A 13,009-nucleotide genomic window follows, 5' to 3' on the forward strand; every position below is an offset into this window, starting at 1 on the left:
CACGAACCGGCTCAAAGCCCGTAACAAAGGGAGACAACGTGGAGATAAGGAGTAACAAAAGATATATTTATTAACTAAAGCAACTAAGGAAAATATCCAATGGTGTGTGTAATCAGTAGTCCGTAGTGTAACTGAGTGTTTTGCATGCATGAATGTGATAATGCAGGGTGTTGAAAGGTGCCAAAGCACACAAACAAAAGGCCACCAAGAACCACACCACAATCTACAACAGGTGTCTGCATGGAGAGAGTCTCCTCCATGAATGTTGAAGAGGTCTATTTATCCTGGGAGACACCTGGCCCAGGTGTTTCCCATGTAGCTGACGACCCTCTCAACTCCGCCCACCGGCATCCTAATAAGGAAACAAGAACAAAGACAGAATACGGCAGACAGAGTGGGAGGGTCGTCACATTCCCCCCATAAAACCGGGGACCAACAAGGACCCTGGAACAACATACCAGCCTCCCGCGCCCCAAATTGACACAGGCCTCTGCGTCCCAAATTGACACAGGCCTCTGCGTCCCAAATTGACACAGGCCTCTGCGTCCCAAATTGACACAGGCCTCTGCGTCCCAAATTGACACAGGCCTCTGCGTCCCAAATTGACACAGGCCTCTGCGTCCCAAATTGACACAGGCCTCTGCGTCCCAAATTGACACAGGCCTCTGCGTCCCAAATTGACACAGGCCTCTGCGTCCCAAATTGACACAGGCCTCTGCGTCCCAAATTGACACAGGCCTCTGCGTCCCAAATTGACACAGGCCTCTGTGCCCCAAATTGATGAGGGTTTACGTGTTCACACTTACAATTTGCCCCAGCCAACCTCCTCCCCAGACCTCAGCAACCTTCGCACAGGAAGCAACATTTAAGAGGAAAGAAAACAAGACCAGGAGGGAGCAGACAGGACAGAGAGAACATGACAATACGAAACAATGGTCAGTCACGTAAACATTAGGAACAGGGCGCACGAGAGAGCGCATCAGCAATCACGTTTTCAGTCCCCGGATGTGCCTCACATCTAGATGGAATGATTGTAAAAATAAACACCATCGCATTATCCTCTGGTTTGGACACATCATGGACCTCAAAAAAGTGAGGGGTTATGGTCGGTGTAGACCACAATAGGTACTACCCCCGACCCGACATACACTTCGAAGTGTTGTAGCGCCCAAATGAGTGCTAGCGCTTCCTTTTCAATAACCGAATAGTTCAACTGATAATCGTTAAACTTTTTAGAAAAGAAACTAACAGGCTTCTCAATCCCAGACACATCTGCTTGCAGCAAAACTGCACCTGCCCCCACATGACTAGCATCCACCTGCAAGGTAAATGACAAATCCATGCGAGGAGCAGCCAGCACTGGAGTTGAGGTAAGCAACCTCTTTGAATCTTCAAAAGCGTGTTGACAACGAGTAGACCAAACGTAAACAGCCTTAGCTTTCAGCATATCTGTCAAGGGAGCGACCACAGTAGAGAAGTTATTACAAAAACTACGGTAATAACCAATCATGCCCAAGAAACGCATCAGTTCCTTTTTAGTAGTTGGTGGTGGAAAAGCATCAATAGCCACCACTTTAGCCCGAACAGGACGCACTTCACCCTGCCCAACCACTTTTCCAAGGTATGTAACGGTCGCCTGAGCAAACTCACATTTTGCCAGATTGATTGTGAGGCGACCTGCAGCCAGACGTTCAAACAAGGCTTGAATACGGGACAGATGTTCTTCCCAAGTATCTGCATAGATCACTACATCGTCCAAATAAACAGCGCACCCGGTCAGACCGGCGACAACCCTGTTCATAAGTCGCTGAAAAGTGGCAGGTGCATTGCGCAGACCGAAACTCATAACTGAATACGAGTACAGACCAAAGGGTGTAATAAAGGCAGAGATTTCACGTGCCCTACTCGTCAGTGGCACCTGCCAATAGCCTTTTAACAGGTCAAATTTGCTCACAAACTTAGCTGCACCGACTTGATCAACACAGTCCTCCATCCGAGGAAGAGGAAATGAATCTGGCTTTGTGACACTGTTTACCTTACGGTAGTCCGTACAAAAACGGTTTGTTCCATCCGGTTTACTGACCAAGATACAGGGAGAAGCCCAACTGGAGAAAGAAGGCTCTGCTATCTTACTCTCCAGCATGTACTTGACCTCAGCATCCAGACAACGTAGTTTCTCTGAAGAAACTCTATAGAACCGCTGACGAATGGGGTCAGCACCTCCAATGTCAATATCATGTTCTATTAAGTTTGTACGTGTAGGTGTATCAGAAAATAAACCTGGAAATCTCTGAATCAGACCAACCATCTCTTTCCGCTCATCAACAGGTAGGTGAGTGAGAAGACTGTCTAAAATATCCAGTGTTTCTGAATTTTTCAATCTACCCTGCAATATACAATCGTCAGGACCAGGAACATCTTCCTCCTCATGCACAGATCTAGCACGACAAGAACCCAAGGAAACAACGGTATCAGCCAAAAGAACAGGTTTACCGTCCTCTGTAGAATCCCACTGTTCAGTCTCAGAGGAACGTGCATAATAGGGTTTTAACAGATTTACATGGCACAGCTGGTGTGCTTTCCTCCGTTCTGGAGTGGCAACTAGATAATTTTGCTCAGTGTACTGGCGCACCACTGTATATGGACCTTGAAACTTGGCTTGAAAAGGAGAACCAACAATTGGCAGCAGAGCAAGAACCTGGTCACCTGGACTAAAGTGACGAGGCTCAGTTCGGCGATCAAATATGCCCTTCATCCTATCCTGTGAAGATGATAACTTCTCTTTAGCCATTTCACCAGCGGCATACAGCCGTCGCCGGAAATCACACACATACGAACACAGGGACTGAGGAGGCTCGGGAGACTTCCAGTCATCCTGGAGAACAGATAAAAGTCCACGCACCCTATGTCCAAACACAAGGTCATTTGGACTGAAACCTGTGCTCTCCTGTGAAACTTCCCTAGCGGCTAACAGTAACCAAGGCAACCCCTCCTCCCAATCCTTATCCATCTCAGTACAATAAGCTCTCAACAAAGACTTAAGTGTTTGATGGAAACGTTCCAGTGCTCCTTGACTTTGCGCGTGATAGGCGCTAGACACATTGTGTTTAATATGGAGCTGTTGAAGAACCTGACCAAACAGATTAGAGGTAAAATTAGATCCTTGATCACTCTGAATGACCTTAGGGATTCCAAACAATGAGAGAAACTGAGTCAAAGCTTTTAACACCGATTTAGTCGTGATAGATCGGAGAGGATAGGCAGCAGGAAACCTAGTGGTCTGACACATCACAGTGAACAGGTAACTGCTACCCTTTTAGAACGAGGCAGAGGACCCACACAGTCAATAATCAGATACTCAAAAGGTTGGCTGAGTACAGGAATAGGAAACAATGGTACTGGTTTAATAGCTTGATTAGGCTTACCAGTTAATTGACAGGTGTGACAAGTTTTGATAAAATCAGAAACATCCCTCTTTAATCTAGGCCAAAAGAAATGTCTTAATATGCGATTGTAGGTTTTCCTCACCCCCATATGTCCAGCAACGTCACTGTGAGAAGTTTCCAACACCAACTCACGAAGCTTAACTGGTACAACAACCTGACTAATTGCCTCCCCAGAAAAACACTATCATGAGACACCCACTTTCTCATCAGGACATCCTCTTGGAGAAAATAGCCATGGGCGACATCTCCCAACTGTTCTATAGGCACAATTTGATCACGCAACTCTTCCAACGTGGGGTCATCCCGTTGAGCATTGATTAGATCTGAGCGGGTTACAGATAACGGGATAACAGGGAAAACAGTGACATACTTTGTATTATTATCATTAGTCGGCGCAGTGACTAGTTCGCCACGGCTCATAGAACGTGTCACTGCACACGCAGAGAACACCTCTGGGAAACTCTGTACACTCTCATCAGGAATCCCAACAAATGACGGCTTAGTGGAAACCACTAGAGATGGAAACACAACTGGCCATACACGCTCACCTGCTAAGTTATTCCCAAGGATAACGTCGATACCCTCAATAGGCAACGAAGGACGCACCCCCACAACAACTTCACCCTTCACCAGCCCACAATCCAACATCAGTTTATGCAATGGAACTGACAGAGTGTTCAAACCTATTCCCCTAATTAGAACACTATTCCCGAATCAGTCTCAGCAGAAAAGGGTAACACAGACTCCAACACAAATGATTCAGAGGCACCTGTGTCTCTCAGGATCTTCACTGGCACTAGGTCTTTACTTCCTAACATAGACACAAAACCTTCTGTAATGAAAGGTAAATAGTCTGGATCAATATGGACTTTCACATTCTCCTGGGCCTGAGGAAATGAGTCAAGAATGAACTGATGTGGAACAGGTGCAGCTAACGCAGCAGGCTTAGATTTAGCGTAAGCACCCTTTGACCTGAGAAGTGGACATTCGTTTTCCAATGACCTGAACCTTGACAGTAGTGACACTCCTGCCCAAAGTCAGCCTTACCATGGGAGTCAGGTTCAACCCTAGTTGAATAGAACTCTGCCCGAGAATCAAAGTATCTCGGTGAGCGAAGCCCAAATCTATCCGAACGCCCCCACTCTTTCCGAATACGGGGTTTTGCAAAGACACTTTTGTGAGTCAACACATACTCGTCCGCCAAAACCGCAGCTTCAGCAACATTCTTTACTTTCTGTTCATTAATATAAGTGGCAATACGATCAGGAATTGTGTCCTTAAATTGCTCTAACATAATCAGATCACACAGCCCTTGGAAAGTCACAACTGCAGAGGCAGAACACCAGCGATTAAACTGTAAAGATAACTGTCGCGCAAACTCAACATGAGTCTGGTTATCGTCCCTTTTTAAAGTTCTAAATCGTTGGCGGTAAGCCTCAGGGACCAATTCATAAATCTGTAACACAGCTGTTTTAACTTTATCATAACTGGCACTGTCGTGTACACTAAGAGCTGAATATGCTTCCTGCGCTTTACCAGTCAGCACACACTGCAACATTAAAGTGCGGTCAGAATCAGGCCAACTCCTAGCGTTAGCAACCCGCTCAAACAACGAAAAGAATGTCTCGGGGTCCCTTTCATTAAACCGAGGCAATAACCGCAAGTTCCCAACAATATCAAATGTCTCTGGGGCACGACCAAAAGCGGAACTACCCCTAGGTAAATCTGGGTCACCTTCCCAAAACAAACTCTCCCCTGAGATCTTTCCTTCCCTAACCAACTCTATACGTTCTTGTTGCAACTTGATTTTAGCACGCTCCATATATTGTTTAAATGCCAATTCCTTTTCATATTTCACACGATCATGCTCTAGCTTCTCACGATCATGCTGCCGATCATGCTCTAGCTTCTCACGATCATGCTCTAGCTGTAACAAAAGCAGTTCTTTCTGCTGTTCAAAAAGAAGGCTACTAGGACTAACCGATGGAATGGCCATTGTAACGTTATGGGAGACAACAAATCCTCAGCAGAGGCTGGCCCGGTGGTAACTTCAAGAATACCACTCTCCATCAGATTGGCTTTCAATATCAACCTAATAGAATTCTTTAGACGTTTATCACTAATCTCAACCTTGTAGTGTTCCGCGACCTTCAACAGCTGTTCTTTAGTACCTAAATCTAACAATTCCTCTGATGGAGAGCGAATGAACTTATCTACATAAGACGCCATAATCACACAAAAAAAAATTCTCGCTCTTCCCTTCTGCTGAGCACACCAGAACACAACCCGAGAATTGACAATCACCCTGAGCACCACAGAAGAGAGATGAGATATGGAGCTTCCCCAAAACCTACAATAACTCAACCCTAGTCTTCGTGCAGATTTGCGGTGGGAATTTACGCACTGTAGCCCGCTGGCAAGGAAATAGAACTCCCCAGCATGCTGGCAAATTCCACCAAGCCACGGATGTGCCCCGAGACAACTGCTCAGTCCACAGACACCACACAAAAATAACAAACATTAACCATGCCCAACATATTCCAAAAAATGAAACACGTCGCTAAACCTATCAGGGGAAAAAGGCTATAGCTCCGGGTAGCAAGTTCCACTACCCTACACAAATCTCCTACCGAGGTACACAGCCGATTTACTCACCTCCTCAGACTGACTTCCCAACAGAAAGTAGAACAAGAGTTTCCAGGCTAGGCAAGGCCTAGAAACTAACCATTATACTCTCTCCAACGCAGCACACAAACCAAACAACAAAGGCAACCAATACTGGGCCGATCACACTCAAACACCATATTCAAACCAAACACGTACCTCCACGGTCTCCCAAACCAATAGTTCAAAGATCCTGGATGAGCCCCCACTTGTCACGAACCGGCTCAAAGCCCGTAACAAAGGGAGACAACGTGGAGATAAGGAGTAACAAAAGATATATTTATTAACTAAAGCAACTAAGGAAAATATCCAATGGTGTGTGTAATCAGTAGTCCGTAGTGTAACTGAGTGTTTTGCATGCATGAATGTGATAATGCAGGGTGTTGAAAGGTGCCAAAGCACACAAACAAAAGGCCACCAAGAACCACACCACAATCTACAACAGGTGTCTGCATGGAGAGAGTCTCCTCCATGAATGTTGAAGAGGTCTATTTATCCTGGGAGACACCTGGCCCAGGTGTTTCCCATGTAGCTGACGACCCTCTCAACTCCGCCCACCGGCATCCTAATAAGGAAACAAGAACAAAGACAGAATACGGCAGACAGAGTGGGAGGGTCGTCACATTCACCCTTGCTGCCAAACATACCCTTGTAAAACTGACTATCCTAACGATCCTTGACTTCGGCGAAGTCATTTACAAAATAGCCTCCAACACTCTACTAAGCAAATTGGATGCAGTCTATCACAGTGCCATCCATTTTGTCACCAAAGCCCCATATACTACCCACCACTGCGACCTGTATGCTCTCGTTGGCTGGCCCTCGCTTCATATTCTTCGCCAAACCCATTGGCTCCCTCTATAAGTATTTGCTAGGTATAAGTCTTTGCTAAAGCCCAGCCTTATCTCAGCTGACTGGTCACCATAGCTGCACCCACCTGTAGCACGCTCTCCAGCAGGTATATTTCACTGGTCACCCCCAAAGCCAATTCCTCCTTTGGCCGCCTTTCCTTACAGTTCTCTGTGGCCAATGACTGGAACGAATTGCAAAAATCACTAAAGCTTGAGACTCATATCTCCCTCACTAACTTTAAGCACCAGCTGTCAGAGCAGCTCACAGATCGCTGCACCTGCACATAGCCCATCTGTAAATAGCCCATTCAACTATCTCATCCCCATACTGTTATTTATTTATTTATTGCTCCTTTGCACCCCAGTATCTCTACTTGCACATTCATCTTCTGCACATCTATCACTCCATTGTTTAATTGCTAAATTGTAATTATTTTGCCATTATGGGTTATTTATTGCCTTACCTTCCTTATCTTACCTCATTTGCAAACACTGTATATATACTTTTTCTATTGTGTTATTGACTGCTTGTTTGTTTATTCCATCTGTAACTCTGTGTTGTTGTTTGTGTAACACTGCTTTGCTTTATCTTGGCCAGGTCGCAGTTGTAAATGAGAATTTCTTCTCAACTAGCCTACCTGGTTAAATAAAGGTGAAATAACTCTGTGAAGCATTTATTTGGGCTGCAATTTCTGAGGCTGGTAACTCTAATGAACTTGTCCTCTGCAGCAGAGGTAACTCTGGGGCTTCCTTTCCTGTGGCGGTTCTCAACATTTCTCATGAGAACCAGTTTCATCATAGCGCTTGATGGTTTTTGCAACAGCACTTGAAGAAACTCTCAAAGAAACTCTCAAAGTTCTTGAAGTTATCTTTTTTATACCACCCCTACCTTGTCAAAACACTTACTGATTGACTTAAATGTATTAAGAATGAAAGAAATTCTGCAAATGAACTTTTAACAAGGCACACCTGTTAATTGAAATACATTCCAGTTGACTACCTCATGAAGCTGGTTGAAAGAATGCCAAGAGTGTGCAAAGCTATCATCAAGACAAATGGTGGCCCAGCCTGAGCCTGGACTTGAACCCGGTCGAATATCTCTGGAGAGACCTGAAAATAGCTGTGCTGCAACGCTCCCCATCCAACCTGACAGAGCTTGAGGATTTGCTGAGAGGAATGGGAGAAACTCCCCAAATGCAGAAGACTCAAGGCTGTAATCCCTACCAAAGGTGATTCAACGGTGTACTGAGTAAAGGTTCTGTATAATTATGTAAATTTGATATAATTTTTGTATTTTTTATAATACATTTGCTAAAAATCTATATTTGCTTTGTAATTATGGGGTATTGTGTGTAGATTGATGAGGAAAAAAAATATTTAATACATTTTTAAATAAGGCTGGAATGAAGAAAAAGTCATGGGGTCTGAGTACTTTCCGGATGCACTGTAATGAAGATGAGCTTTAGTTACTAAGTAAAGAGACTCAGCTGCCACTCCAAAATGAGTTGTACTGCCTCAATGCCTTCCTAGACAAAATTTCTGTGCTCAGGGTGGCAAGAAGTTTGTCTCATCTCTTCCTAACTCAGTCAAACACCCTGTAATCATTCCCAAGGAACACGACATCACAAAAATGATAATTGCTCACTACCATGGAAAAGGTGAAACACCAGGGTAAAAGGCCTCACACCATTAATGAGATCAGGTCAAATAACTAATGGATCCCAGGTATTAATCGGGCCGGGCCGTAGCACCTCATCTTCGCCAAAGTGTGACTTAGAAAACTCAGGAGACCCACAGAAGAGCAAAATATGGCTGATCTCCCTCCAGAGCACATGGACTCATCACCTCCCTTTACATACTGCGGTATGGATTGTTTTGGCCCATTTATCATTCAGCAAGGACGAAGAGTGCACAAAAGTTATGGTCTTCTCTTCACCCGTTTTTGCTCTCGTGCCGTTCATATTGAAATGTTGGATGACATGTCAACAGATGCCTTCATTAATGGTCTGCGCTGCTTCAAAGCCATATGTGGTGCAGTTCTCAGATTAAATGTGACCAAGGAAGCAACTTAGTGGGAGCCAAAAATGAACTGAAGGAAGCACTCAAGGAAGTTGCCATGGACAGGCTGACTGTGTTTCTCGCTGAGAAACAGTGTGACTTCAGCATGAATGCTCCCCCATTCAAGTAACGTGGGCAGCGTCTGGGAGTGACATATCAGGACAGTGAGAGATGTCCTTAGCTCCACACTCTCGTCTGGTAGACTTGATGATTCTTCTCTACGAACCTTTTTCTAGGAAGCAATAGCAATTGTAAACAATCACCCACTCACAGTTGACATTCTCAATGATCCAAACAGTCTTGAGCCACTCACCCCTATCATCTACTTACTATGAAATCTACCACAGCTCTACCTCCTCCAGGCATGTTCATGAGGGAGGACATATACGCTCGGAAAAGGTGGCGGCATGTTCATTATCTAGCAGAACAGTCTTGGAGTCGCTGGCGAAAAGAGTATCTAGCCAACATCGCCATCAGGCAGTGCTGGCACACCCAGGAGAGAAACCTGCGAATCGGTGTGATATGATGATGATAGACAATGATCTGCTTAGGAATGAGTGGCGTTTGGGTAGAGTTTCAGAGACTACTGTTGATAAAGATGGACTAGTAAAAAGTAAAAATATGTGTTGGTGATCGGGTGTTAGACAAGACAGACAAGCATCTCACCAAGCTGCCAGTGTTATAACGCCCAGTTCAGAACCTGGTCTTGTTGCTGGAGACTGGTATCTAACCATAATCTCATACTTTTGAATGGTTTGTACTATGATTCCATACCTTTATGATACCCTATTTATGGTCATAAGTCATTTAAAGTACAGAAATAATTTGTGCTTTGTGTTTACCATGTAAATTGCTCCAAATCACTCCTGGTTTGGTGGGAGTGTAAATGAAACCCTAAAAACAAGTGTCAGACCACAATGTAAATTGGACAGTGCAGTTAAATGAAGAATAATTTAAGCTTTCTACCAGTATCAGATATGTCCATGTCCTTGGAAATGTTCTAGTTACTTACAACCTCATGCTAATCACATTAGCTCAACTGTCCCGTGGACGGGACTCCGATCCCGAAATACATTTTTTTAAATAAACATTTTGACAGCATGCTTTTTTGCCTATTTTACACACAAAGGGTACATGAGAAATGGGCGTGAGAGAAAAAGGAAAATTACTTTTTTTGTACACGTGTCCTAGAAACAAAGTTTAACTTAGCACCTAGCTGGAAAGAGAACAAGGTATTTACTGTCTTTCAATATTGGTCTTGTTACAGAAATCTTTCTAATTCTTTACGGATATCTGTATTGTAATTGATTTTCTGAAGTCTGCTAGGAATATAACATTATTAGCTGTAGCCTAGCTCCACTGTTGGTGCTGGCTAATATTAGTTAATCTTGCACCACATTAACAAGCTATTAGCACGTAATCAACTATTTGGGTAGAAATGCATATTGATGCATTTGATGTACGAAGCATGCCAATGTAAAGTTGTGTAAAAGTTGTGTAAAAGTGTATTGTTTGGGCACTGTATTGTTCATATTGTAAGAGCATTTTTGGTTTGTTTCTCCATCAGCTCTTATGGTGTTTATGGAAATGGTATCGCATTAAACTTTCATGAACCAGCAGTTTGAGAGTTGACCATTCATTCAGCCGGGGATGCGACAACAAGTGATTGGTTACCTTATGGACACTGGAGTCAGACAGCACAATATATGAGGGTTGCTGCTTCTTCTGTAGATAACTACGGACTGATTCCCTCTCGACTCTAGAGGTAGATGATGTAGAGCTAAGGAGACAAAAGAGCAGAAAGTTATTTCACTAATGCACATGTGATGCACATGTAATGAAAGATATGCACATGTCATGAAAGAAAATTAGGTTTCCTTCCTGGTTAGCAGCGCTGACCAATAAGGAGTCTTACCTTTTGAGCATCTGTTCATTGCCCTCGTTCTACGATTGGCTCAGCTCTTCACTCATACCAGACTCTTCCTGCGGTGATTGGCTATCATTATCACTACTCTGGCTATCCAATTTCTCACCTGAGGCAATGGAAGAAAGCAGAGAATGAGTTTACTCTGGGTAACAGAGCCACTCCACCACTAGGGCACTGATGGTATACAATCATAGTCGTACCACAGAACCCATCCCATGCAAACCGTTGGTTCTTCTAGACTTCCTGACTTTCTGCTCAATCCCATTTTCATCAGCGGTTTTCTAATCACTTGGATTTCCATTGTCAACGCTGAGCTTGTGGCGTAGCAGACGATGTCTGTGACCTGTTTTACTGGACTCAGAAGTCAAACTGGAGGTCTCCCCTGCAGTAGAAACAACATGGTATATAGTCAGGAGGACATCATATTCCTATAGTGAATGTCAATGCAACCTGTACACTAACACACAGTAACACAGGGTGATGGCTTAGATCATCACAACAATAATGGGCCTACTTTAAAATGTTCAGTTACTAAGCAACAGGTGATGTCAGATAAGTACTTCAGCCTAATGTCTAAAAAATTGCCTTATTCAAAGGAACACTAAATTGAGCTTATTGCTGCATCTAAAAATACACTTGAAATTGTAGCGGTGGTATAGAGGGATCACTCACCATTCTCACCAGAGCTTTCATCTTTCCCATCTTCTTGCTCCTTCTCTTCCCTGTCAGACTCATCATGTGATGACTCCACGTTTGAAGAGAAATCGTCCCCCGATGAGTAGTTGGCTTTGATTTGGGCCAAGAGCATTTTCTTAGCGATTCATTCAGAAGCAAGGGAGAGAGGGAAAGGGACCGGGGGATCATTTTAGTGATCATCACATCAAATCCATCAAGCAATGCTTAATAGGTTTATTCTCTAAAGGAACTTGTCTTTATATAGGAATTAGCAAACAAGATGCAGGATTTCACCTTAAACTTAATGTTACCAGGAGATACATTTATTCTAGAATTAATGAAAATAACAAGGTAATGTTAGCTATTCTAGTATCATTTTGCAGTCCCCCGCCTGCAAACAGCCAACAGTATAGTCTAAGTGACTATGAGAGGGGAAAGGCCATTGCATTAAGTAGTTTAATGTTTTCTTTACTGATGTGAATACACTAGATGACAAAGAGTATGGGGACACCTGCTCATCAAACATTTTATTCCAAAATCATGGGCATTAATATGGAGTTGGTCCCCCTTTGCTGTCATAACAGCCTCCACTCTTCTGGGAAGGCTGTCCACTAGATGTTGGAATATTGCTGCAGGGACTTGCTTCCATTCAGCCAAGAGCATTAGTGAGTTTGGGCGATTAGGCCTGGCTCGCAGTTGGCATTCCAATTCATCCCAAAGGTGTTCAATGGGGTCGAGGTCAGGGCTGTCCAGGCCAGTCAAGTTCTTCCACAACAATTTTGACAAACCAATTCTGTATTGACCTCGCTTTGTGCCATGGGGCATTGTCATGCTGAAAAAGGAAAGGGCCTTCCCCAAACTGCTGCCACAAAGTCAGAATCGTCTAGAATGTCATTGTATGCTTTAACGCTAAGATTTATCTTCACTGGAACTAAGGGGTCTAGCCAGAATGATGAAAAACATACCCAGACCATCATTCCTCCACTACTGAACTTTACAGTTGGCACTATGCATTCGGGAAGGTAGCGTTCACCTGGCATCCGCCAAACCCAGATTCGTAATTCGGACTGCCAGATGGTGAAGCGTGATTCATCACTTCAGAGAACGCTCTTCCAGATTCCAATGGCGGTGAGCTTTACACCAGTCCAGCCGACACGTTGCATTGCGCATGATCTTAGGCTGGTGTGAGTCTGCTCAACCAGAAACCCATTTCATGAAACTCCTGACGAACAGTTATTGTGCTGACGTTGCTTCCATTTCCACGTCACAATAACAGCACTTACAGTTGACCTGGGCCGCTCTAGCAGGGCAGAAATTTTACGAATGGACTTTTTGGAAAAGTGTCACCCTATGACAGTGTCACATTGAAAGTCACTGATCTCTTCCGT

The 13,009-nt window shown here is 44.1% G+C and overlaps 1 protein-coding gene across 1 annotated transcript in view; it reads right to left on the reverse strand.

Annotated features, from left to right (window-relative positions):
- The window catches only part of LOC123999806 (transcriptional regulator ATRX-like), a 43,304-nt gene that overhangs the window by 22,385 nt on the left and 7,910 nt on the right, over positions 1 to 13,009 (reverse strand). Inside the window, 2 exon segments of the mRNA XM_046305829.1 lie at positions 10,694 to 10,799; positions 10,968 to 11,052. Coding sequence (XP_046161785.1) covers positions 10,694 to 10,799; positions 10,968 to 11,052 — 191 coding nt within the window.

This window comes from Oncorhynchus gorbuscha, linkage group LG16 (genome assembly GCF_021184085.1).
Source record: "Oncorhynchus gorbuscha isolate QuinsamMale2020 ecotype Even-year linkage group LG16, OgorEven_v1.0, whole genome shotgun sequence".
Classification (NCBI taxonomy): domain Eukaryota; kingdom Metazoa; phylum Chordata; class Actinopteri; order Salmoniformes; family Salmonidae; genus Oncorhynchus; species Oncorhynchus gorbuscha.